Source organism: Phoca vitulina, unplaced genomic scaffold (assembly GCF_004348235.1).
Source record: "Phoca vitulina isolate PV1807 unplaced genomic scaffold, GSC_HSeal_1.0 scaffold22, whole genome shotgun sequence".
In the NCBI taxonomy this organism is placed as follows: domain Eukaryota; kingdom Metazoa; phylum Chordata; class Mammalia; order Carnivora; family Phocidae; genus Phoca; species Phoca vitulina.
The window spans coordinates 12361537-12387162 of record NW_022589725.1 but is presented as its reverse complement, the minus strand read 5'-3'; the positions used below and the strand labels follow the sequence as shown (position 1 = coordinate 12387162).

At 48.5% G+C, this 25626-nt stretch overlaps 1 protein-coding gene across 2 annotated transcripts; it reads right to left on the bottom strand.

The window, feature by feature from the left end:
• Positions 1–219: 219 nt before the first annotated feature.
• NSFL1C (NSFL1 cofactor) lies at positions 220–22725 on the bottom strand. 2 transcript variants are annotated; one of them, XM_032419662.1, is made up of 10 exons: positions 22553–22725; positions 20061–20158; positions 14397–14471; positions 12511–12516; positions 11768–11933; positions 11046–11138; positions 9896–10005; positions 8924–9061; positions 3008–3172; positions 220–1937 (listed from the first exon to the last, which is right to left on the bottom strand). In XM_032419662.1, exons 1-10 carry the CDS (start codon positions 22655–22657, stop codon positions 1775–1777), a joined length of 1119 nt encoding a protein of 372 aa, XP_032275553.1. In that variant the 5' UTR covers positions 22658–22725; the 3' UTR covers positions 220–1774. The 2 variants fall into 2 exon arrangements, with proteins under 2 accessions (XP_032275553.1, XP_032275554.1); XM_032419663.1 differs by lacking the exon at positions 12511–12516.
• Between the last annotated feature and the right edge of the window lie 2901 nt (positions 22726–25626).

The window sequence follows — 25626 nt, the reverse complement described above, 5'->3', positions numbered from 1 at the left end:
TGGTGTTTGTATGATCTCTCTGGGTGTGTACTAATTAACGTAAGCAGAGCGTACGCATACAGGGCCGGGCTGGGGTGTATACAGAAACAGGGCACAGCGGTGAAGGGCACGAGCCTTGGAAGCAGACAGACAGTACCGTGCCACTTACCAGCTGTGACCTGGGCTTTAGGTTTTGCACTGTAGTAACTACTGTTATTACAGTCCTTCAGAACAACCCATTAAAAAGTACAAAACTCTGTTGTCCTCATTCTGGTTTTTAATGGTCAAGGTGACAACAATTTACAAAGTTTTTCCAGACCCGCATTTAGTTTCCATGGTCACCTCTGCCTGCCCGACACACCGTGGACCCTGCCCTGGCAGGCCCCCGCCAGTTGGGGATCAGACACCCCAAGCCACATCCCTTTCTCGGGATGGGTACCGGGTGAAAGCCCAAGCCCTTCCCTAGCTCTGGGGGAAGCAATATTCTTGTCTCGCCGCACGGGTGAAGCAGGAAAGACAAAGTGTGTGGTGAGGAGTGCCTGGGAAGAGGGCTGAGGCACATTATGATGATTCAAAACCAGGAGACTGAGTCAGTGCTGATTTGCAGTCTGTGGTTCAGCTGATAGGGTGGTGGAAGGACTTCTATCCAAGACCCCTGTGATCCTCCTCTGCCAAACTCACATAGGAAGCACACTTCTGGGGGGAGGCCTCTATCAGGGGGAGCTCCTGCCGGGGCTGCTGCCAGTCAGAAGGCAGCAGGGCAGAGAACTGCGCACAGGACCTGCACACTAGAGCCGTGGACACCGCACTCGCCCTCAAAACGGACTCAGCAGGAGCCTCTTGCAAACGCTCACACAGTGGAAGCGGCTTGTGGCTCAGGGAACCCACCTCCTCTTCACCATTTGATTTGCCCCACACCGTGAGTGGACAGCTCAGGGACACCTCAATTCCGTTCCTCTTCTCGGCCAAGATGCCCTACTCTGCCCTCATTTGGGCTGGCAGGAGCTGTCTGTCTCCCAGGTACAGATCTCTGCACGTGGAGTAAATAAGGCAATGGCAGAGCGGCTGAGAAGATCAGGGTGCAAGTAGCCCAGATGAGGGAGGAAAGGGCTGGGGCAGGCGGGTGTCATCAGAACCCCAACTGACCCAGGCCCAGGGAGCTCGAATTTCCCAGAGTTTGAGTGAAAGGAGCACAGGGAAGTATTTACTTTCACTTGAAGGGCTCGTGTGCATCTAGATCTGACCTCACACTTCAGGCACTCCTGCTGCTGCCATCTGATCCAGTCAAGAGGTTTGCTCTTGTGGGAGGAGGTGGCTACAAAGCCTCTTTCTTCAAGTGCCTGACTCCCTTCCCAACAAAGGGGGAAACCCTCCACTAGTCATCTCAGGGATGGTGGGTGGACACTAGTGGATGGGTGTTGTGGGCCACAAGCAAGTTTTAAGCAGAGATGATGGAAGGGAGGCTCCTCCCCACACACCCTGGAAATTAATGTGATTTTAAAGCAATCAAAGCCGGCTTCAGTGGGAGAGGTTCCGTACAACATGCTGGTGATAGTCCTTCAATTTTTTTTGGTTATTTTTATTTTTTTCTTTAAAGTCCATTGATCGTCACAAAAACCCAGGAAATCCAACTAAGGAGAAAACAAATGTCCAACCAAGATCTAAGAACCCAGAGCTACGGAGACGTGGCACTGGACTGCTGGGTGTGAGGGAGGGGGCGGGAGGGGTGGTCCCCACGGGGCAGCTGGCCATGGGAGATGCAGGAGGGAGATGAGGCTGCCGGCCAGGCGGGCGGTTATGTTAATCGCTGCACGATGACGGCGTTGAGCAGGTTGGCTTCCTTCAGGGTCTGACTCTCGTCAGCCAGCTCTTTGTTCGGGAAGGTAGTCATGAGGACAAAGCTGGTGGCAGCCATGGCCGGCCGGGCGTCCACGATGAAGAGTCGGATGTCGCTGATCCTGGTGGAGTGGGGGTGAGTGGGGAGGTGGGTGAGCAGGGCCCTTCTCTGCTGTCCACGACCCCTGGCCATCCTTCTCCACAGGGCAGCCAAAACACTCATTTGGAAGCACATCAGATCTTGTCACTCCCTTGCCTAAAAACCTTCATGGCTGCTCGCCGTCTCTTGGGATAAACACCAACCGCCTGACTGTGATCCCAAGCCCTACCTACTTTGACACCACCCTCCTTCCCATTGTTCTCTATCTTCCTCCTCCTAGATTTCGTCATGCTGGGCTTTCTGCCCACACTGGGGTCCCTCCTCCTAGAGGCTCCCCTGCCTGACCCATCTCCTGTAATCCTAATCACACTCGTTTCACAACTTAGCCCGTATGACACCCCTGTCAGCACTCAAGGACTGTCAAGCCATTCCCTAGGCCCCACATGCGCTTCCAGTTTAGTTGGCCTGTGACTGATGAAATTTAGATACTGCTATTCTAGAAAAAGGAGTTGCCAAATACCTATACCAGTAACAGTCCTCCCCTGCTAATCTCTTCAATCTCTCTGTGCCTCAGTTTCCCCATCTTTAAAATGGGGTTGGCACAGTTAGCTTTGATCCAGCCCAGATGATCTGAAACAGTAGAGCAGGTATTCTAGTATTCTCAAAGGGCAGATCTAGAAGAGACTTTCACAGCCCAGTGGTTTTCAAAGACCCCCTGGAGGGCGCTGGGTGGAGGAAGCCAGTTGGAGGGGATGCCGGCACTGTGCCCCCTCCCCCTCCATCAAGCACGGCAGTTCAGATTTTATTCTGCTGCACCTGGGCTTTACCATGAAAGTTCCTGTGAACAAATACTGGGGGTGCTAAAAAGACCCTGAGAATTCCAATCCCCTAATTTTACAGGTGAGAAACGAGACCCAGAGCAGGGAAGCGAGCAGTTACTGGCCACATTTAATGCAAGAGCAGGGACTAGAACCAAAGGCTTCAGACCTGCAGACCTTCCCCTCCCACTGCCTCCTTCGGGGACAGCATGGCGTGCCTGCTGGTGTTTAGGGGGCCCTCCCAGAATAAGCGAGGCCAGACGGCGCAAGGCACCTGTGGCTGTGGTTGAACTTCTGCACCAGCCTCCCGCCGTCGGCGAGCCGAATCTGGATGTTTGTGGTGGGCTGGGACTCGTCGATTGAGACGGAAGAGCTGGCTTTGGCTTCGTTTTCCGCCTGCTGCGCTGGAGAGCTGGTATTCAACACCTGGGGGGCCGTGCTGAGGAGAGAGAGCACGTCAGGCCGCACAGAGGAACAAGGGCCCTGCAGGAGGGCAGTCCCGCCTCGGAGTCAGCCTGAGCACTCGCTGTGTCCGGGACTACGTGTGCCGTTGCCGCCACAGGGAGCGACCGAGACAAGCCCTGCCCTTGTGGCACCTACCTACGGGCCCAGCAGAATGCGCTCAGGCCCTGAGCTGCTGCTAGCTTCCTCACTCCTGAGCAACCTGGGGCAAGTGACTCACCCCCATCTTCCTGGGTGTCCTCACCTGAACAAAGGCTGAGAGGGAGGAAAGCAGCATGCATGACAGCCTGCAGCGGGACCAGACCAGGCTGAGTTTTAGCCTCAACGAGAGAGGGCAGTCCAAGTCTGTAGCCGAGGAGGGCCCGACACAGCCTGGCAGGTGACCGCCGGGACGCAGGGACCAGTCCAGACTCCTTTCCTGTCACAGAATCTTCAGGCCTGCACTCCCTAGTGCAACCGTACTCATGTGCACATTTATTCTCCTACGTCAACTATCAGAAGGGGGCAGAGATTTCCCACAGGCCAACCAAGTACCCCGCACCGTAGGGATCATTTACACAGTAGGAACAGGACATGGTGTCTGCTGCACTGTTTAGAGCTCAGACCTTAGATCAGATGGACCGGGGTCTAAATTCACCCACTAGCTCTGTGGTGCTGGGCAAGTTACTCAAAACGACCTTAGTTTCAACAAGAGTAGTAACGAGGATCTTGAACAAGGGTTAAGGCTATGGTGCCTTACTCAGTTTCTATGAGAGATAAAGGAGAGAGCTACATACAGCACTGACGTATACAAAATGAACCCCCAATTCTCGGGGTGCCTTGGCTGGCTCAGTCAGTTCAGTGTCCTACTCCTGATTTCTGCTCTGGTCATGATCTCAGGGTTCTGGGATTGAGCCCCACATGGGGCTCTGTGCTCAGCGTGGAGTCTTCTTGTCCCTCTCCCTTTGTCCCTCCCTGCTAGTGCACACGCTCGCTCTCAATAAAATCTTAAAACAAAAACAAAAACTCCCAATTCTCCACAACTGTTGGGAGGTTTCATTCCTCTCCTGTAAACGCCCATGCATCTCACTCCCAGCCTTTCTCTTAGCAGACACCTGAGCCCAGACCCATGCAGAGAAAAGGCCATGAGATGCCAGCTTGTTTGCTTCCGAAGCCTCTAATTACATCAGTTCTTAAACCTCTCCCTTCCCCCTGGATCTTTACAAGCTAAAAACGGTACCTCTGGCAAATCCAACAGAAAGTGCTTTCCCAAGTCTATTTTCTGGGACCCTAGTCCCTCCACAACCCAGGAAGGTTGTGGAAATGCCACATAACAAACTGGAAGCATCAGAAGCCACTTGCATATTAAACGTCTTGAGAGACTGTGCAGTTAAGGCAAACTTATTTAACCACCACATCCTTTTTTCATGGGACACTTGTTAATCCTCCTGCACACAGTGTGCATGTGAAACACTGCCCCAGAACACACAACTAGCTTATTCTGTTCTGTAAATGTGCAAATGAGGACTCAGAGAATCACCAAGTAGAATTCAGGAGAGAAGCCCGGCCACACTTACCAGCCGTGAGAGGAGCTGCTTCTACGCATCAGCCTCCCAGCACGTGGGCCAGGGCACACAGAGAAATCACAATACCACAGACTCCAAGAGATGCTCAGGAACAGTGGGAAGTCCAACGTCACGCCTATAAATGCCTAAGACTGACTCTGTTTTGCTCAGGAGTTTCATGGGCATTAGGTCAATTGTCTAATTAGACTGTAGGTGGCCTGTCCCTCGTGGGACTCAAACGTGGGCCAGGGCACACAGAGAAATCACAACACCACAGACTTCAAGAGATGCTCAGGAACAGTGGGAAGTCCAACGTTACCCCTGTAAATGCCTAAGACTAACTCTGTTTTGCTCAGGAGTTTCATGGGCGTTAGGTCAACCGTCTAATTAGACTGTAGGTGGCCTGTTCTTCAACTGTTTTATGTAACATTTCCAAGGACGGAACAGGTACTCAGTGAACTACTGCCTGCCAGAAAGGGAACTCTCACATCTTCGGTCAGGCCTACAATGAGAGAGAAGCTATTCCAAGAGAGCCCAGAGTATCCCTTTGGGCAAGGGTGGGGAAGGCAGGGACACGGGAATGGCGTTCATTTTGCTCACGCACTGTCTGGGGGGGTTTGATAGCCGCAGCCTCATGACTCATCACAACCGTCCTTTGAGATGGGTATGGTCTCCATTTGATGGATGAGAAAACAGCAGTGCATGCTGTAGGGCAGTTTCTCAATTTTTAAGAACTTAACGTAACGAACAAGCTTTCTCCCTCTACATTCTGTGTGTTCCTACCAGCCAGGACTTTGTCAAGCTTCACAGTCTATGGTTTACTTTAAGAACAAAAATCCTTTCTCAAACTCGTCCCCTGCTCCTAGAAAATCTGATATACCCCTCACTCATGAGCTGGGTGACCCTCAGCTAGTTAGTGAACATCTGGGCTTCTCAATTTCCTTTTCTGTAAAAGGGGAACACTATCCCTATCCCACCTCTATACCCCTTAGTGCAGGCAGTCCACTACATGGCAGCCATTCCTCCGAAGGAGAGTCAGTGTGATGGCTGGAGAAACAGCACAGGACCGGCCATCACCAAGCTGGGCCCCAGGCTGAGTATTTCACGCGCAGTGGTTCATTTAATCCTCAACGGCGTGTGAGGTAGGAATTCATCATTTCTACTTTATAGGTGAGGAAACTGAGGCACAGTGGGATTAAGCAATGTACCCAAGATCTCAGTGTTGGTTTGAGGTGAAGCCAGGACACAATCCAAGCTGCCTGGCTCTTGTCCTGTGCTCTAACCCCTGCCATACTCTCCTGCCAAGCCTTGGAGTCAGGCAGACCTAGACCTGGACTTACGGAACACTGCCCCCAAGACACAGTTTGCTCTCGATAAAATGGGAGTTAAATGAAATTTCTGGTTGAGATAATAGCTAAAAATAATGCACCGTATCCAGCATATACTAGGAACACAAACAAATGCCTATGTGGCTATGTAAGAACATCCCAGATGCAATGCACCATGGCAGGTAAGAGCAGAGACTGGAGGGAACCTATCTCTGCAATGACCAGCAGTGTGACCTTGGGTGTGACCTGACCTCTTCAAGGCTCAGAGTCTTTATTTGTAGACTAGGGATTGAAACAGGATTAAAGGTGATAACACATATGAAATGCTTACTCCAGTGCTTCGCTAACAGCAGAAAAACACTCTAAAAGCTAATTACTATCATTCCTCAAGGTCTTGCCCCACTTATATTATCTATATTCTGGACCCAAATCAGCTGGAGAGGTTACTGCCTAGCCATGGGCTGCAACTGGAAGGTCACCTAAGGGGTACTCCCAACCTACACAGCCCTCAAGGAGGGTGAGGACTGGAGTAGGAGGAACCTCTATACCAGATTTTATGGTTCTTATTTGTAGCAAGACACTCAAAAACTAGTAGGTCCAAATTGCTCTAGTTGTGCATGGTAGCCATGTGCATTGGTTCAAGGGAACTCAGCCTTGGGTCTGGTGTTTCCGGAGAGCTAACACTTGAGCCATTCCTCGCAAGGAGCGGCTGAGTCATCTGAGGCAGTGAAGGCACTTCACCCAGGAACAGGAATGGTCAGATCAGACATCCAAAAGTTTCTTTACTATCTTACTGCAAATATCATCCAACTCACAGGGCAACAGAGCCTCACCCAGATGAAGAGCCGGAATCACCCAATTGCTCATTTCCTTTGTAGTCGGGAATTAACTGGGCACTAAGGTGCTTTGTTGTCACAACTGTTAAGTGCTGACACCTTGCCATCTCTTTACAAAATGACCACTGCAGAAAGCATGGTGAGCAGCCGAAACTCAATCCAGGTAGCAGCAAACCCACACCCCCCAGGGCGTTCTTGGTGTTTGCTACTCATAATCAAATAAATGCAGTCTTTCTGGACCTTCAAATTAGTTCCCATCCAAACAGATGTAAAACCTAAAACAACAAAGTTTAATACAACCCTAAGAATCTTCTCAAATTTTTGAACTGGTAACAGTTTATTCATTCAGATAATTGGAGGAAAAAAACCCAGGACTGACTGATTTTTGAGGCAAACCTGAGAACATTTTCTTAAACTTTTGGCTCTTGATCATTTTAGTTGACAAGATGACAATGGAAAATGTTGCAAAATTTATGGGAAAAACTAGAAAACGCTGCCCATCTGGTTTAGACTGAAAAGCCAAAACCTTACTTAACTTATAAAATCTCATTTAGCTGTATAAAACATGTCTTTTGTTCATTTTTCATGGAAAGCCAAACTGAAATAAAATGAAAGTGGCACTGGCAAAGAATATTTAGCCAGCAAAATCAAGCTCGTCAAGCACCTGATTAACAAGATTTGTCTCAACTTGTTGGATTCATCCTCCACAGCCGCAGAGAGGACCACTCTGAGGACAGCTGTCTTGGGACTAACCCGCAGGCCCAATGCGGTAGACGAAATGAGAGCAGGCTAGACTTACTATTTGGGTCCTGGGAAATCAGTCTATTGGTCTCTCTAATGTCCCGAGCTATTATTTTGCTCCTGATAAGGCATGAATGGCCAACAGGGAGGTCAGGGATTCCAGGAGGGCCCGGCTGAAGCTCAAAGGGCACAGCTGCTGGCAGACTACACTCTGATCCTTGCAGATGGTGGTGAGGTGAGCATGGGCAGTGCCTAGCTCCAGAGCTGCCAGATCTAGGTCAGAGAGGGCGCTTGCTGTGCAGGTGTGGGAAGAAATGCCAGTCAAAAGGCCTGGGTTCCAATCCTGGTTCCACCACATACCAGTCATGCACCCAAGCATGACCCTGAGAGTCCAACAATCTCAGTGTTCCTTCTGGAAAATGATTGTACCAGCAGGGAGGGTCACGATTCCCTGAGTGCCTCTTCTGTGCACAGTTCTCCCTGAAGAATACTGACCAAGTGACCCCATGGACAGAGCTGAGTGGGCCTCTGAGAGAAGGGAGCCTGAGTATGGGCTGGCCAAGGTCTGGTGGGAGAACTCTGCCTATCAAAGGCAAGAGTGACTTCGACCAATCAGATCATACCAGGGGTCTGAACGCAAGATGGAGGCAGCGGCAGAGGACACAGGCAGAAAAAGTCACAGGAAGTGACAATGAGTGTCAGGCAGGGCCAAAAGAGGAGAGATAAGCGCCACCATAACGGTGGAGCATCAGCCTGCACAGGGCAATAATGTCCCTGAGCTTCCCTGGATCCTGAACAAAGCTGCTGTGAGGCTGGGTTGGGTGACAGAGTCCAAGATTTCTCATCCCTCCAAACCCCCATTTCAGGTGACCCAGGAAAATGTGTCTGTTTCAGCCATAAGCCATGAAGGAGACTACTGCCATGAACACGCTAGATTACGGAATCTAAGCAGCAATGTATGACCCTTCCTGCTCACAGTGACTAACTGCTCACTGTGGGGCAGCACTCTGTGCTCCTCACAGTGACTAAGGAGGGAAGCACTCATTTTATCAGTCACATTTTAGCACTCGAAGGTCATATGGCTAGAAAGTGAAGAAGAAATTTTAAACTCAGGTCTTTTAACACCAAAGTCCACGTTCTCCACACTCTTCCTCCCATACAAATGAAATATGCAGTACTCTGTAACAGTGACGAGCTACATGTCAAGTGAGTGAGATACAGGGTCTGCGGGTCTGGTAGAGGTACCAGCATGTCCCGCTTCCGCCTGTGCTGCTCCTACCTGCCCAGTTTCTGACCCTCTCCAGTGAAGGCTTTGAAGGCTCCCTTGGGTTTCACAAAATCCTCATCCCGATGGTCTTCCATGTCCAAATTCACCTGCCCACCGTGAGCTAACCTCCGTAGCTCGGCTGGCACCTCCCTGCAGAAGAAAAGACAACGCTGGGGTCCACACAGAGCAGCACAGGAATGGCAGTGATGGGGGCAAAGGGAGGAGAAACGTCCCAGTTCCAAATGTGAAAATCGCTGGGCCTCCATAGGAAGCGGCTACTTTAGTGGCTACTGTCTGCCTCCCACTTGTCTCTCGCCTGTTCAAAGTCACAGTTGAGACCTCTATCTTAGTTGGTCACTTGCTTCTGTCCCAGGCCCAGAAGGGAAAAACAGACACACAAGGTTTTAGATCTGTGACTCTGTATTTCAACTGTGTTAAATCTGCTTAAAATTTTTTACTTCTTGGGGTGCCTGGGTGGCTCAGTCAGTTGAGTATCCAACTCTTGATTTTGGCTCAGATCATGATCTCAGGGTCCTGAGACTGAATCTTGTGTCGGGCTTTGCACTGGGCGTGAACCTGCTTGATAGTCTCTCTCTCCCTCTGCCTCTCCCCATGCTCACGTATGCGTACACGTGTGCTCTCTCAAAATAAATAAATAAAATTTTTAAAAAATGGGGGCGGGGGGCAGTGTGCCTGGGTGGCAGAGCCAGTTAAGCATCCAAGTCTTGGTTTTGGCTTGAGTCATGATCTAAGGGTCATGGGATGGAGCCCTGCGTCAGGCTTCGTGCTCAGTACAGAGTCTGCTTGAGATTCTCCCTGTCCCTCTGCTCCCCCGCCTGTACTCTCCCGCTCTAAAATAAATAAATAAATCTTAATTTTTTTTTTTAAAACTTCTTAAATAATAAACATTTCAATCAGCCTCTTCTTTTCCATCTGCCATTCCATTCACTGACATGGAACCCAGAGGAAGGCTTCTCTGCTCACCCTCTGCGAATTGACTCCAGAAACTGGGCATTGGATGGGTCTTGGTAGCTTCTGAGTTCACCATTGTCCAGGCTGAACCCACTCTTCCAGAGCTTCAACACTACATGAACCTGTGACAATAAGAGGTAGCAGTCCATACATTGTCAGGAAACTGGCAAGCACACCAATGTGACCCTGTAAATTAGCAGGTTCTTACTATTTTCTTGTGTCATTATCAAAACACAGACAGACACACCACACACACGCATGCACGCGGAAATCTATCAACCACCAAGTATTAATTTAAATAAGGTGATATGGCAAGAGGTTAAGAGCATGGACTTAGATTTAAGCAGACCTGGGTCTACATCTCAATTTTGCACTCACCAGACTAAGTGGCTCTGAGCAAGTGACCAAGTCAAAGCTGTGGCTTATCTGTAGGGTTGCCAGTGTGCTTGGCATGTAGCTCGTGCTCAACCAAGCTGCCATGGCAAATTTACTCATGGGACTATTTTGCAGTCATTACAAATGCTATCTACAATCTCTGTTAACTCCCCATACATATTCACAGGAAAGGGTTGAGGCTACAAACCAACATATTAGCAGCTGCTGCCTCAGGTGCATAGTTTTTATTTTCTTCTTGTTTGACTTTATTTTGGAATAAAACCCAAAATGATTAAAAACAAATACATAATAGAAACTAATGGTCACAAGGCCAAACATTTGTTTATGACATAATATTAAATTCATAAACCTCACAATTATCGATATAATATGAGACACTTATTGGTGAGGGGACCCAATACAGAGAAAAAAGGACTGAACAATAGTAAGGAAAATTTTTTCAAAGTTGTGTTTTAGGCCTCCTTGGATGGACTGAAGACTAAGTTCTTTAACCATGTCCGCAGCACCAGAAAACCCCAGAATCATGATCCCTCTGCACAAGCTTCGTGGAATGCTCAGACAACGCCTTCATTTGTCCATCTCCTCTGCTCAGCCCTTCTTACGAGTACCCCACCCAGTCAGGTAAATCCTCTCCATCCAAGGACCACAGTAAGGTGGCCTCTTCCCTCTCAGAGGCTGCTGGTGCACACGTAACATGTGACCAATCGCCTCTGAAAAACGGCAGAACAGTCTATGAGCTTCCCAAAGAATGGAGACGCACACTCACATCCTGGCCGGAATGCCGCCTCCTTTCTCCTGCCACGTAAGCAGACTCTTCTTCTGGTGCTGCCCCAAGGCGATAGCCACCCCCTGCAAACGGCTATAAAACACAAGTTCATAAACACTGAGGAGACAGGCAATGGTGGTGGGTCACTCAGATACAATGACATACCTCAAGCTTGTTACCTACTAGGTGCACTTGCTCTGGTACTGAACTCGGAGCCACAGAGCCAGGCAGTATGGGAGATGAATGAAGTGACCTGGACTGGTGAAAACTGGTGGGGGGGGGAGCAGGCAGAGGGCACTGCTTGGCTAAAGGGAAGAGCTGCTACTAAGCTCTAGTTAATTATGGTCATGCAGGAATCTGAGGACAAGATAATACCAAAGACTTTGACTTTCCCAAAAATGACAGAAATCTAGAATTTATGTAACACAGGTGGCTACTAATTTAATTAAAACAAAATAAAGTAAAACACTGAGTAAATAAAGTTGGCCAAATACAACATGTGTATAGGACCTGTTCCAACCCACAGGCCTAGATTTGAAAACTGCCTCAAATCTTGATTTCATGTTAAAAGGTGAAACAAACCGCATTGCTCTTGCACCTATAAGAACAAGTGAGCAATGAAAGACAAAACAAATTCAGTCACTACTAGGGTGAGAAAGGGCTCCCCCCAGCCCCCAAAAACCAGAGTCCGGTGGCCATAGACAACAACCCCCTATGCTTACTCTCGGTTTACTGGCTTCTCCAGGGCTCTTGGTCACTCGCTCCACAGCTACAGCTCCATGTTCCTTGGCACCTTTAAAGAGATCATCCACCAGCTCGTTGGGACTTTTCTTCCTGGGAGGGCCGACAATCTGCTGTCCACTTCTCTCTGAGCCCCCGGCATAAAACCTGTACAGAAAACATGCGTCTTACGCTAAACGCACTTGGAAAACATGAATACAGCATGTGCCAGGCTCTGGGCTAGGTGCTAGGAACACTGAGGTAAAGGGCGCAATGCCCATCTTTAAGGAATTTACTGTCTAACCGGGGAAACAGGTTAAGTAGGCAGGCAGGCATAATGCAGTGTGAACAGCAATGGAGGTCAGTAAGGGGTACTCTGGAGCACTGAGCTGGGGAGGATCTTCTGGGCTGAGTCTTGAGGATGAGGATATGTTTATCATGTGAAGAAACCAGGGAAGGGCATTCCAGGCATGCATGACAACATGCCAGCTCCAGAAAGAGTCCCAACTGGGAATTATCCATCCGCTGGCCAGCACCCTTCTCGGAGATGGCAACTATGGTCACGGTCAGAAGCAGCTGCGACTAGCAGCTCTAGGTTAATAGTGGCAGCGGTGTGGTTAGTACAAGCAGCTAGGCTCCAGTGTTGGCTCTGCCGCTGAGTGACCCTGGGCAAACTGGTGCAGTGCCCTGTATCTCATTTTCCTTATCTTTGAAATGGGAGAGAAGGACCACATGCCCTACCTACCTGCTCCTTAAGTCAGGGCCATGAGGTTCAAATCAGCGGATGTATGCAAAAGAACAAGCACAGAGTAATGCACACATGTAAGGTGGTGTGATAAAGCACAGAGAGCTCACTCAAGCTTCACCTCACCTTGCTATTCTGGTGATATCCACTGGGGGCAATGAGAAGATGGTACTGAAGGAGGTCAGGGAAAGCCAAATACAAGCCCCAAGATACCCACACCAGGCTCTGCAATGGGCCACGTATGGCTTGAGATTAAGTTAGCAGTTTTTAACCTGGTTCTGAAAACCAGTACTCACGTAGCCTGGCTAGCCACCTGCTTGTCGCTCCTATTCACTGCTAGGTCAATGGCATGTCTCTCAGTGGGGAGAGTTGAGAACCTATAAAATTAGTCTCAGCCTTCTATTTCCTGACATTCCACTGAATGCAAGGCAAGCCACAGGCCTAGACAAGGACAACAGCACCAATGTCATCAGGTCTGAAATGCTGAGGGGCTGAGGATGTAATCAGGATGTGAAATAAAGGAAGGTCATCACCTGGAGGATGTGACAGGACAGGAAAAGGAGGCAGCGGCCATTTAGAAGTTGGGCATTCACATACTTGATGGCATTGCCTTTCACTCAAGGAGTGTAAAACTCTGAACCTGGAATGTATCTAAAAAGAAGGCTGTGAGGCAGCGTAAAGGTCACTATATGGATGAAAACAGAGAATAGAACACATGTAATTTCTCAGCCCGCTTCCCAAAGAGTGACCATGATGAGATAATTATATTTCCCTAAGAGTTACTATAATGATCGTTAAGAACGTCTCACAGACCGAGGCAGGGCCCATGGGGAACTAAAACCCGTGAAATGAGGCTGCAGATGAAGTTCTGCTCAGTGGACTGAAAGGTCTTTATTATGGAATCTCAAAGCCTTGGCTTGTGAACTAAGAGCCTGTGATCAAGTGCTTAAGAATATTCATTCCTTTCACCTGCACTTTCATTTCTACAAACTACCGTAAGAAAATAACCTGAAATGTAGCCAAAGATTAATATACAGAGATGGTCACAGCACTGATATTTACGATAGTAAAAAAACTGTCAAAAACCTAAATATTGGACAATCCATATGATGAATTATTATTATAGTTGTTGAAAGAAAACACTAATGAATCTTAATGGCATGGAGAAGTACTGAAGAAATAGCATTAATCCAATAAAAACAAGAAACAAAATTATCTGACCGTCACCATGTAAAATATAATACCAAACAAAATACATTTATATACAGAGCAAAGACTAAATAAAAATATGCCAAAACATTAACTCTAGTTACCAAGGGGTGCATGAGTGTTACATTTTTTCAGTATACTATTCTGTATCTTCCACAATGGACACTATTTTTATTACAGTATTCCTAGCGGTTAAAAACAAACAGACAAACAGTATGTATATGTGTGTATATTGGGGGAATACGCACTGATAAGCTTTTTATTTTGTTTATTATGTAATGTATTGTCTTTTTAATTAAAAAGAAAAACCTGGAAAGAGAAACACCCAAAATATTGATACCTGGTGACCACTGGGTGACCAGGTATTATGAATAACTTTCTTTTCCTTCTTATTGGTTCCCTTCCCCTAACACTCCTTAACAAATACATATTCTTTTAATAATTAAAAAAAGAAAAACCCAGAATACCCCAAAAGAAAAAAATAGTAACAGAGGAAAGGGATGACTTCTAAGCTACAGGGAGTGGGAGACTGTTTCTAGAATATAACCACCCAGACTAGCCCACAGTAGTAATGGCTAATGATAACCGAGCACGTTATCCTTCTAGGTCCTTCTAGATGGTTTACACATTATCATGGACTTTCCTGTGGACTGTATACCCCACCAACAAAGACTCACCTCTGGCCCTCTTCCTCCTCTTCCTCCTCATCTTGGTCATGAATGAGGTCTCTGAAGGATGTCACCCTATTATCGCTGGAGACACAGAAAGGAGCAAAATGATATCGGGGAGAGTTAAACAAAAGTAACCCCCATTATCAGCTGCTAAGGAGTTGAGGACATAGGGGTTAGATTTTTTTCTTTTTTTGGTGGATCTACGTGAAAGAGGGTTAGCCTTTCTATCAAAATAATGTGGCATTTTTCTTCACGGTAACGCAGGACTGCAAACAAATCAGGAAGGACTATTGTGAAATAAGATGGAGTCCAATTTCAGCTCTCCTAGAGGGAGAAGAGGGAACAGTATGGGGTGTATGGAGATATGGGGTATGTACTACTTTAAAAACTTACAATTGGATAGCTGTTTTTAACATTTAATTCTTATTACTTTTTTTAACAGATTTTTATTATTTTTAAATAATTTCCACACCCAACGTGGGGCTCGAACCTACAACCCCGAGAGCAAGAGTCACATGCTCCATTTACTGAGCCAGTCAGGCACCCCTCATCATTTAATTTTAAATACTGAACTGGATACTAGGTCTACAAAGATGATCAGACACAGTTCTTATTCTTGAGTTGCTTATAGGCTCATGGCCCCTGAGCCAGGAAACCATCTGTTATATACTGTGCGGTATGGGCTGTGGCAGAGGGAAGCACACGGGACACATGGGTACAGAACGTCTTGTCCCTCGTGGGGTGGGGATGGGGGAATACCAAGAAAGGTTTCCTTGGAAAATGCAACATTTGGACTGTGTGCGGAAGAATGAATGGACCATCAGTCAGGTGAATAGAGGGCAGGAGGCTGGTGGGGGAGGGAGGCACTGCAGGGCAGTGGTACATGCACATATACAAAGTACCACGTTCCAGGAAGGACAAGCTATCAGGAAGTGAAAAGGAAATGAGGGACGCCTGGGTGGCTCAGTCGGTTAAGCCTCTGCCTTCAGCTCAGGTCATGATCCCAGGGTCCTGGGATCGAGTCCCACATCGGGCTCCTTGCTCAGCAAGGAGCCTGCTTCTCTCTCTGCCTGCCTCTGTCTCTCTCTCTCTGATAAATAAATAAAATCTTTAAAAAAAAAAAAAAAAAAAAAAGAAAAGGAAATGAGTATGTGGCTCAGGACACCTCTGCTTCTGCTGCAGGTTAGTCAAGAGAAAGTCTTTATTGGTGTTTAGGAAAAAAGCAGAGCTGTCTGTGGGGCTGGAGAGGGCACAATAAAAATGGGTGTGAGAAGAGTCACCTTCCTCCTCTGACTTTGTTTTACACTGTCCCTTTTTTTCTAGTTTAGAGTGTCCTCAAGGAACTTAGGAATCATGAGACACATTTTATAAAAACATTTTCTGTATTTCTTAGGGCAACAGGTAAGTTTTATAAAATGGTGGGGGGGGATAACACAGGTTTACTGAGGCTAGACTGAGAAGCCTCAAGGAGTTATTTTCTAGGGAGAAAGCTCCAGTTCAATCTTGAAGATTTATATCAAGGAGACAATCAGAGGACAGAACAGGCTTTGAAGTGCCATCAACTAGAAAGGAGAGAACAAAGACCAATTAATGTAGCAAATGCATTCCCTGCTTGAGTTAGCTGAGAGCAACCTCCTGGGCATTCCTGGATGCTCTATATGACATAGTTCAAAAGGATCCAAGTGATAGATGTGTCCTATGGCCCTGAAAGGCTAATTTCACTCATTAATCTTCCCAGGGGGTTTTCCACAGATGTTCAGGCTAGCATCCATGGGAAAAAAGCCCTCTCTCTGTTGTTAAACACCTTCAAATACCACATGTACACGTGCTTGAGCAAACCACTTACTCTGGCAGCAGGTTTGATTCTTTCTCCGAAAGTTCTCACATCCAGACTCTGACACTATCTGACACAGACTCTGGTGTCCATATACCTGCTTCTAATCCCAAGTGAGCCCACCTGGGGATCTGGGGCATGCTAATGAAGTTCTCGAAGTCTTCGTGTTCTCATGTGCCAACAGGGCCAATCACAGCACCAACCCCTTGGGCTTTCTGTGAGCTGTCGGGGCACTGAGCCTGGTGCAGCACATTGCAAGTGCTCCTCTCAAGCAGTGGTTCTCAAAGTGCTGGTCCTTAGACTGAGAGCATCAGCAGTATCTGTGAGACTGTGAGAAATGCCAGTCCCCAGGCCTGCCTCAGAGCTCGAGTCAGAAACTTTGGGAGGAGTGCCCAGCACTCTGCATTTGAGAAGCTCTCCAAGTAATTGTGACACACGCTTAGAGCTGAGAGCTGCTCTGGGGTAGTGTTCTGAGAGTTACCTCAGGCATGGACGTCCAGGGGACACCATCAATTTTAGAACACTTTGTCCTTTGTCCTCCACAAAGTGGCAAAATGTCTCAGAAATTTCAATTTTTCAGCATCAAAGCTCTATCTCCCAGGTACCCTGGCACCCTGAGTACACAAAAGTCCTTTGTCAGATCCATTTTTCATAGTGATGGAAATGTTGTACCTATGCTGTCCAGTACGGAAGTCAAAGTCACATGTGACTACTGAGTATGTGAAATGTGATCAGTATGGATAACTGAATGTTTGTTTTATTTAATTTTAACTAATGTAAACAGCCACATGAGGCTATAGGTTCCTACACTGGATAGTATAATTTTAGAGAATCAGAAAATGGCAGTCCCTGGCATCCTAAGAAAGTATAGGTAAGTTGGATGAAAGAAAAAAAGGAAGAAACTCACCGCTACCTCTTGCTCTACCCTGTGCTAGGTACAGGGGTGGGAGGCGCTGGACAAGGAGGTAGTATGTGGCAGAAGCAGCTCCGTATATACACAGACTTGGACTTGAATCTGCCGTAACAGCAGCTGTGAGTTACTCAATCTTTCTAAGACCCAGCACCTTACCTACTTCCAAAGTTGTTGAGGCATAACAACATAGGTTAAGACTATCTGGCAGAGCTGGACAGATGGTAGCTGCTCCTGAAATCCTAGCCCTCCCACTTCCAGGAACTTAAAATTTACTGAGAGAGAAAAAGCGAAGTTAAAGATCAGGAGAAGAGTTCAAGACGACCCACAAGAGGTGTCACCAAGAAGTACCTGGATATGGGTCAAGAAGCGAATGAATTATAGGTGACTGGATTTCTGAGTAACAAGACCATGGCATGCTGCCTATAGGTTGGGGATAATGCACTCAAAAGAGAAGGTAGGGACAAAGCTAAACTTGGAAGGACCCATGGGAGCTGGACAGGAAAGGGAGCAGGTATGTCCAGTTAGGTGAAGGCTCAAACAAAAGCAGGAGAGCAAAAATGAGGCAAAATTGAGATACCAATGAAATCAGTTTGGTTGGAATAAAGATTCGAGAAACAAAGAAAAGGGGGTAAGATTAGGATGGTAGGTTCAGGGCCAGCTCTGGAGGACCCTGAATGTCCATGAAGGGAGGCAGTACATCATTCTGGCTGAGAGCTGAAAACTGGAAACACAAACAGATCTGCATTTAAATCCCTGTTTTACTAACTGTGCATCTTGGGAAGACACCCAGCTTCAGTATCTTCATCTGTAAAATGGGTAGAGTAATAGTACCCATACATAGGGTTGTAGTGAGGACTGAAGAGATGTACATGTAAAGGCTTAACCTAGGGCCTGGCACCTGGCAAGTGCTCAATAAATGACAGCTGTTATTACTGAGGAGTTTAGACTATCTTATAGCAATGGTTACCGTTTTTATGTCCCAAAGATCTTGGAAAATCTGTTAGAAGCTATGGATTTTCTTGCCAGAAAAGATAAAACGTACACACAAAATTCTGCCTGTAACTTCAGGTCATTTATAAACCTTCTCGCATCCATTCCAGATTCTAGAATCAAAGGAGGACCTCACTAACGGAGTGCTGCCCCACAGCAACAGCGAGGACATGAGAGAGTAGTCGAGGAGAGAACGGCAGGGGCGGGGCGAGCCGGCAGCAGGCTAAGTGTCCTGCAACAGTCTGGTCCCTCGGGGTGGGGGCAGAGGCAGGTCGCACACACAACTCCTCAAAGGTGCTAGTACAAGCGTGGCTTCTCCGGTCCTTCCGGACAAGGACAATGACATAACAGACTGTGTCCTCCCTCTCCGTTTGTCTTGGCTTCACCCAACTGAGTACCATGTTTGAGGCTTACCCGAAGCAACAAAGCAAGGCCTTTAGGCCTGCACATGTGTTCAGTCCCCCTTGGTCTTAACATTGAACTCTGTTTCTTTGATTCTTTTACTTAATAGATCTATTTTTTATCTTTGTGGAAAGAGAAAGGGACACATAGAAAAAGAATGGGGATGATGAAAACCAATGCTGATGATGATAATAATAAAAGGACAATGGCTAACATGTACTGTGTTCTACATGCTTCGTAAGTTAAAAACTCATTTAATCTTCCACGTGGTAGGCACTGCTACCACGTCCATTTGACAGGCGAGGAAAACCGAGGCACTGAGATGTTCAGTAAACTGTCAAGGTCACAAAGCTCCCAAGTAGCAGAGTTGGGATCTGAATGTAGGGAGTTGGGTTTGTAGGCTTCTGCTCCAATAAACCACTGCCTTGATATGACTTTAAGGCTACTAGAGGGGAGAGGTACGAACATGTGACTGATACCAGAGGCTACATTTCAACTTCTCCCCCTGTGTGTCTGACACGCCAACATCCCAACAGTAACCTGGGGTACCCGTGAAAGACTCACACGCAGGAAATCAGCCGTCTCCCTAACAACCATGTTCCAGATAGTAACATCCAAATGAGCCATCACCCATACCTCTGGACATGGGAGATAGGGAAAGAAGTTGAGGAGGAACAAAATCTGGGGTTAGAGCTCCTTCTTCAAAGGGAGGAAATGTAATTTAAAGCTTGGATGCCCTTAGAGAGAAACACAATTTACCACTCCACTGGCAAAGAAACATTCTATCTGTATTCTGGGGTTGATTTAAAAACCAAACAAATTTTTCTGGTGAAAACATATACCAGAGAGTAGAAACAAATCAGGCTAGAGCACAGAGGGGAGCTGTAGTTCAGACACCTTTGTAGGAAGAGGCCCTGCTTGTCTCCTGGAGGACCAGCACTGTCTCGCTCTGCAGATCACAGCAGTGATCTGCCATGGGAACCTTGGAGTTAGGTGGCTGGGACAGGGGATGCAAATGGGATCATAAAGGTTAACTCTGTTTCACCTAATCAATCTGGGAAGGAGTGGGTTACACAGGTTTATTTTCTCTTAGACTTCTAAATAGGGTAATGGGCATCCTAAAATATCAAAAGAGCCTTTCTAAAGTCATCTAGTCTAATCTTTTACATCTACAGCCCCCAGAAAGGAAGTCGTTTGGTTTCTACTTAAAAACTTCCAGAGATGAAGAGATCACTCCTCACATTCATAAATAAAAGACCCTCAAACAACTTAAAAGTAGGTTCTGTGGTTTCCCCCAGGACTGGGCCATAAACCACACTCAGGTAAGAGTCTCCACCTGAGTGTGTTGTGCCTCTCTCTACAGGAAAGGAACATGTCATGCGAGGAACTAGTATCCACCAATTAATCTAACTTTCTTACTCCAACCCACTGGTCCGTATCTCCAGGCCTGAATCCTCCATTAAGTCAGGAAATTGCTCTTCATCACTGTTGGAAGCGCACCCAAGTAGCAATAATTGAAGTTGGCCCTTACCTGGGGGCTGTGCCTCTGGACACTGAACTGGGGGTTGCCTGCGAAATGGTCACAATGTCTTCATCCCCTCCATCCTCATAAAAGCTCGCTAGGGCGATCTGAAACAGAGAGGCAGTAACTTGGGATTCTTAAACAGGCCTTCATCTAACACATATTTCCTTTGAGTGCAAAAAAGCAAAATCACAAAGATATGGCCCACACTTATAAGGTGGTCTCTATCTGGGGACCACAGAAAATGAGATGAAAAGATAGCAAGCAGACCAACTGTTTCTCTTCATATCACCTGAAACAAATTCCACCCACTAAGGTGAATAGAAGGCAAGAAGGAAGGCTGGGATGGAGTCACTCCTCATTCTCATTTTACTAGGAAACGTGCTCCAGTAAAAGCAGTGTACATTTATTGAGCATTTATTTATGTGCCACGTTGTTCTGAGCATAACTCTACATGTGTTAACTCATTTAATCCTCAAAGAACCATATGTAATTGGTGTTACTGTCGTCTCATTCTATAGTTGATACAGAAACACTGAGAAATTAAGAATATTGCCCAAAGTTAAGCAGTTGGTAAGGAGTAGAGCCAGGTCCCATCCCAGGCAGTCTGCTCAGGCCCTTACTCTCAGCTTTTATGTGACAGCCAGGAGTCAGGAACAGAGAGACTGGTCCAGATTGCTAGGTTTACTTTCTCACTAAGGCCCAGTTTCATCATCTATGCAATGTAGACACTTGTCCCACCAACCCCACACAATGAATGAGAGGAGCCATCAACACTCCTGCACAGTCATGCCTTAGCTCTCTATATCCAGAAGGTATACGGGAGTCTTTTGGCCGTTTGTGTTTGGTTGTTTCTCTCACTGACTTAACGGTTAGGTATTTACTAACCACATACTTTGCACAAAGAAATAAGAAAGAGCACTGAGGTCTACGGAGATGAAAAAGATATGGTTCCTGTCCTCAAAATCACCAGCTTTATAGTAGGCAGTGAGCCCGTGTGGGACGTAATCAGCCTGTTAGGAGTGTGCCTTCATGGGATATAATCAGTCCCCTGGAGGCAGTGTGCTGTCATAGGACACACACTGAACTGGTATTGAGGGGGCCCTACATTCAAGTCCTGGCCCTGCCAGGCAAGTCATGTTTCAAGCACGAGCCTCAGTTTCCCTACCTGTAGTGTGAGGAGACTGGGACTGATGACCTGGCAACTGTGTAACATTGGGAGCTTCTAGGTTTTCCAGGCCGTGGCTGCATTTTGTATCTCTGCCCTGCACAGGGGCTTCACAGTGTGTGTGTACAGGCGTGATGCTATACCTCTTTTACTCTGTGGAAGCAATTTAAATGGTGGAGTCAGCAGACCCAGTTCAAATCCCAACCTCACTATTTAATGGCTGTGGGATCTGACATGTATCACTTGCCTTCTGACCTTCCAACTGCTCACCTATACAGTGGAGCTAAGTCTTCTTTACCTCAGTGTTGCTAGGATTAAACAAATCATCACCTGTAAAGTGCCTGGCACTTGGTGGTTCAGAGCCTGGGCTCTGGAATCAGACAGAACTGAGTTCTAAAGCTATCTTTTCCACTTGGTAACTAGTGATGCCTTGAGCAAGTTACCTAACCTCCCTAAACCTCAGCTGCAAAATGCAAAGATTAAGTAATTTAAGACACGTAAAGCAGTTAGAACAGCACCTGGCTCATGGCAGGGAATCAAGAACTACTAATCTTCGTCATCCACCCAAGACGCAGGCTAACCAAGACCATTTACGCAATTCTTTCTACAATTAATTACTCGAGTGCCCATTATAAGCCAGGAGCAGTTCCAGGTACGGGGGATTCAACAATTTACAAAAATCCCTCCCTCGTGTAGTTCATCTTAATGCCTTAATTAACAACTATTTAATGAATACGTAATATGTGCCAGTACACTAGACGATAAATTCCACGAGACTCCCATTTTACAGATGACTTAACTAGGAAAGACGAATAGGCTCCAAGGTTGCGCCACCACCCTGGAGATACTCTCCCAGGAACTGGGTAGGAGGGGGCGTGGGCCAACTCCTGGGCCGGGCTGCTCCCTCCACCTGCGGCAGGGGCGGCGTAAAGGGAAATAAACGATCACCTCGTCGCCGGCGCAGCTCCACCCCGGACCGAGTCATTCCCGCCGGCCCGGCTCCAGCCGAGCCTCGGCGCGGCCGCCACGCCCCCAGGCTCCCCTCTCCACGCGGGTCGCGGCAGTGCCCAAAGTCTCGCTGACCCCACCAGCGGGCGAGGCGGAGGGGGAAACCGAGGCCCGGCAGAGCAGGGCCCGGCCGCGGCTGGCCCGCGTTTCCCCACGCCCAACCGAGCTGGCGACGCGTGGCAAGCGGCCTCAGAACTCTGAGGCCTGGGTCGGGCCGCAGCCCGGCGGGATGACTGTGCGCTTCGGCCACCGCGGGCTTGATGCGCCAGACGCCCGCCTCCCGCAGCCCCTGGCCGGCCCGACGCAGCCGGCTCCGCGCCGCTACCTGCAGGTCCCAGCCGGCCGACTCGAGGAAGAAGCGGGCCCGGTCCTCCTCGGCCCCAGTCACCGCCACGAACTCCCTCACCGCGTCCTGTCGCTCCGCCGCCATCTTCGCCCTGTGCGCCGCCTGAACCGCTCCGGCCGCCGCCGCACAGCCTCAGCCCCGCAGCCGCGTTCCGCCCGCTGGTCGACCCGGCCCAGCCGAGCGGCGCCCGCCCGCAGGCCCCGCCCCATGCGGTGCCTCACGCAAAGCCCTCCGTGCGGGAAACGCTCCCTGCTCCGCGCCCTCTGGCGGCCGCGGCGCGGACCCCCAGCCTTAGGGCGGGGGTGGAAGCCGGGCGGAGGAGGAGAGGCGGGGCAGATCGTCCCCGCACCTGTAGGATGAAGAATCTCTGAAGGAGTCAGATCCACAGTTCTTCATTGATTCGTTCCTTCATTTCATTCATTTATTTATTCGTTCATTCACTTCCTTGTTCACATATTTACTGAATGCGATCAAAGGGCCTGGTGCTCTTCCAGGGATGGGGACAGGTAAAGAGCAAAACAAAGTCCCTGCCCTCACATTCTAGGGGAAATAAAAGAGACCTGGAACAACAGGTCCCTCCTCCGCTCCCAACACGAACGTGCCTCCCGGTCTCACACCGCGTAGCAGACAAAATCTCCTGGCCTGCAAGACCGGTGTGAAATACGCCAGCCCGTCCATCTCATCTCCCAGGCTTCCCACTAAGTTCCTCTGCCCCAGGCACACTTCCTTCTTGCTGCCAGGCGCGCATTTGCTTCAGAGCCTTGCCAGCGGCGGCGATTCCCTTTTCCTTTACTGGTGGGCAAGGTGTTCCCCCACTTTCTTCAGGCTCCTGCTCCAAGGGCACCTTCTGAGACCCAATCCCGTCTTTTAGGTCCTCAGCTTCTTTGCCCTCTTGTCTCTTGCCATCCTGCCTGGGATTCTCTTCTCTTCCTCTTTCCTTTGTCAGCTTCTGCACACCTCCTCTCCTCAGTTTAGGTATTCCCTCTTCAAGGAGGCCTTCCTACGTCCCTGGGCTCTCTATCAGACATCCTTGTGCATGCCCTGTGACACCTTGTTAAGTGTTAGCCTTCCCCAAGGGCCACCATCCTTGTGACAGAAGAGGCTGTGGCTGTCTCTGGCACAATATGGCTTATCAGCACTCACTCTGGACTCAGCCTGGGGTTGAAGCCCAGACATTACTGCTTGTAGGATCTTGAGTGGATTACCTCTAGCTTCAGGGTACTGATGGGTAAATGGGGCTCCTTACAGTACTTCAGAGGGATGTGTGAGGATCCAGCGTGAACTGCTCTGCTTGACACTTACCAAGCCCTCTGCAAATGTTAGGGGTCATTTTATCTCCTGGGACCTGCAGTCACTGGTATTAAAGAGCCACTTGATGATCCTTTGCTGAATTAATGAAGGAATGAATGAATGAAACCAAGTATCTGAGCATCCAGAGGAGAAATTCAAGGTCAGAATCTGAGGACAAGGATGCAGGGCAGGTACCTGGACCCTTGATGAGTGGTGAGCTGACTCTGGGATGTGATCCAATTTCAATAAATACAACTTTTCCTTTTCCAACAACAGATGGTGGGGAGAAGTGGCCTGAGCCCTCCGACCCATAAATGTGCCTTTCCCAAGTGAGGTGGCTGCAAAGACATTGCCCTCAGTATTCATCATGGCTGCAGGCTGGACTCTCGGGGACAAGCTGGGTGGTGAGGGCAGGCCTCAAAGGCGTTGGAACACAACTTGGCAAACCTAGTGGAGTTCAAGAATCATGAAACCTAGATCCCCTGCCAAATCCACCTGTGGGTGTTCACCCCACGTAAATGCTGGCCTGCGCACACCAGGAGACACGACGACATTGTTTCTGTGGGCGATAGTGAGAGAATAGAACAACTCAGGTCTCCAACCTCAAGAGAATCACAAATGTGATGTTTTGCTGCAGTGGAATACCATATAGCCGTGAAGATGCATGACTTAGACCTACAGGTAACCAACCTGGATAAATCTCGAATGTGGAGCCAAAAAAGCAAGGTTGGGAATGGCGTGTGGAGTAAAGTGCCATTATATAGTACCATCTAGATAGTTTAGAAACATGTAACACCATGCTTGGCTAGGCCTGGCACCCCCTACCGCCCCACTCCCAGCCCAGGGACCCAGATGCACTCTGAGCTGTGTGTGTGTGTGTCTTATGGGCGATAGTGGGGTATACTTGACCAGGCCAGGCACCCCCTCTTGCCCCACTCCAGCACAGAACCCTCAAGGCTGTCATCCTCAGGGTGGCAGGATGCAGGAAACCTCTGTCTGTCCTCCTCTTCCTCTGGCTCTAGGCCTTCTCTGCAGGAGCAAGTGGGAGGCCTTGGAGGCCCAAGGAGAATAATGTGAACAGACCCATCTCTCTCATTAGGAGCTGCCATGGAGGCCAGGCCTGGGCAGGCTTGATAGGGGTTTTCTGGGGAACACAGAGGAGAGGGCAAGAACGATCAGTGGGGAAGGAAGGAAAGAAAGAAGAGGAGCAGGAAAGGAGAAAACAGAATAGGTGGGAAGAAACCGATGCTTTGATTCAGGGAGACCTGGAGGACAACCACTGACCTCAAGAGGTCTAGATCCTGAGGCTCAAGCAGGATGAGCCTCTGGTGGGAGCTGTGGACCTGGGGCCCACCCCCTTCTCTGTCTTTGGTCGGTCATCTTGCCTGTGTAGGGCTCCAGGCCTCAAAGCGGGGGCTGAGGGGGGGAGGGCTGAGCAGCTCTGACTCCAGTTCCTTCCCCACTCTTTCAATCTGTCAACTGCAGGTTTTCCTGAGTGCCCACCAAGGGCCCTGAGTTGCCCATGGTTTGTTTTATTTGCCAGCACTCTCTCCACCCCTTCTGGGGACTGCTCCTGCCCACACATCCACTGGGCCTGGCACAGTTAATGCCTACGTGCACCAATGCATTTCAGCCTCAAAATGACCTAAGAAGGGAGATGCTGATGTCATTACCAGTTTATGGATAAGGAAACCGAGACACTCTGAGAGAACTCACCCAAGAGATGAATAGGAGAACTGGAATTTGAATCTGGGTTGATTCCC

Bases quoted from the DNA above. Each gene is read 5' to 3' on its own strand.
- NSFL1C (XM_032419662.1), bottom strand. From the start codon at position 22,657: ATGGCGGCGGAGCGACAGGACGCGGTGAGGGAGTTCGTGGCGGTGACT. The intron at 14,472-20,060 runs GTAAGGGCCAAC...CTGTGTCTCCAG, and splicing joins TCCAGAGGCACAGCCCCCAG to CGATAATAGGGTGACATCCT. The intron at 10,006-11,045 runs GTGAGTGTGCGT...TTATTGTCACAG, and splicing joins GGCGGCATTCCGGCCAGGAT to GTTCATGTAGTGTTGAAGCT.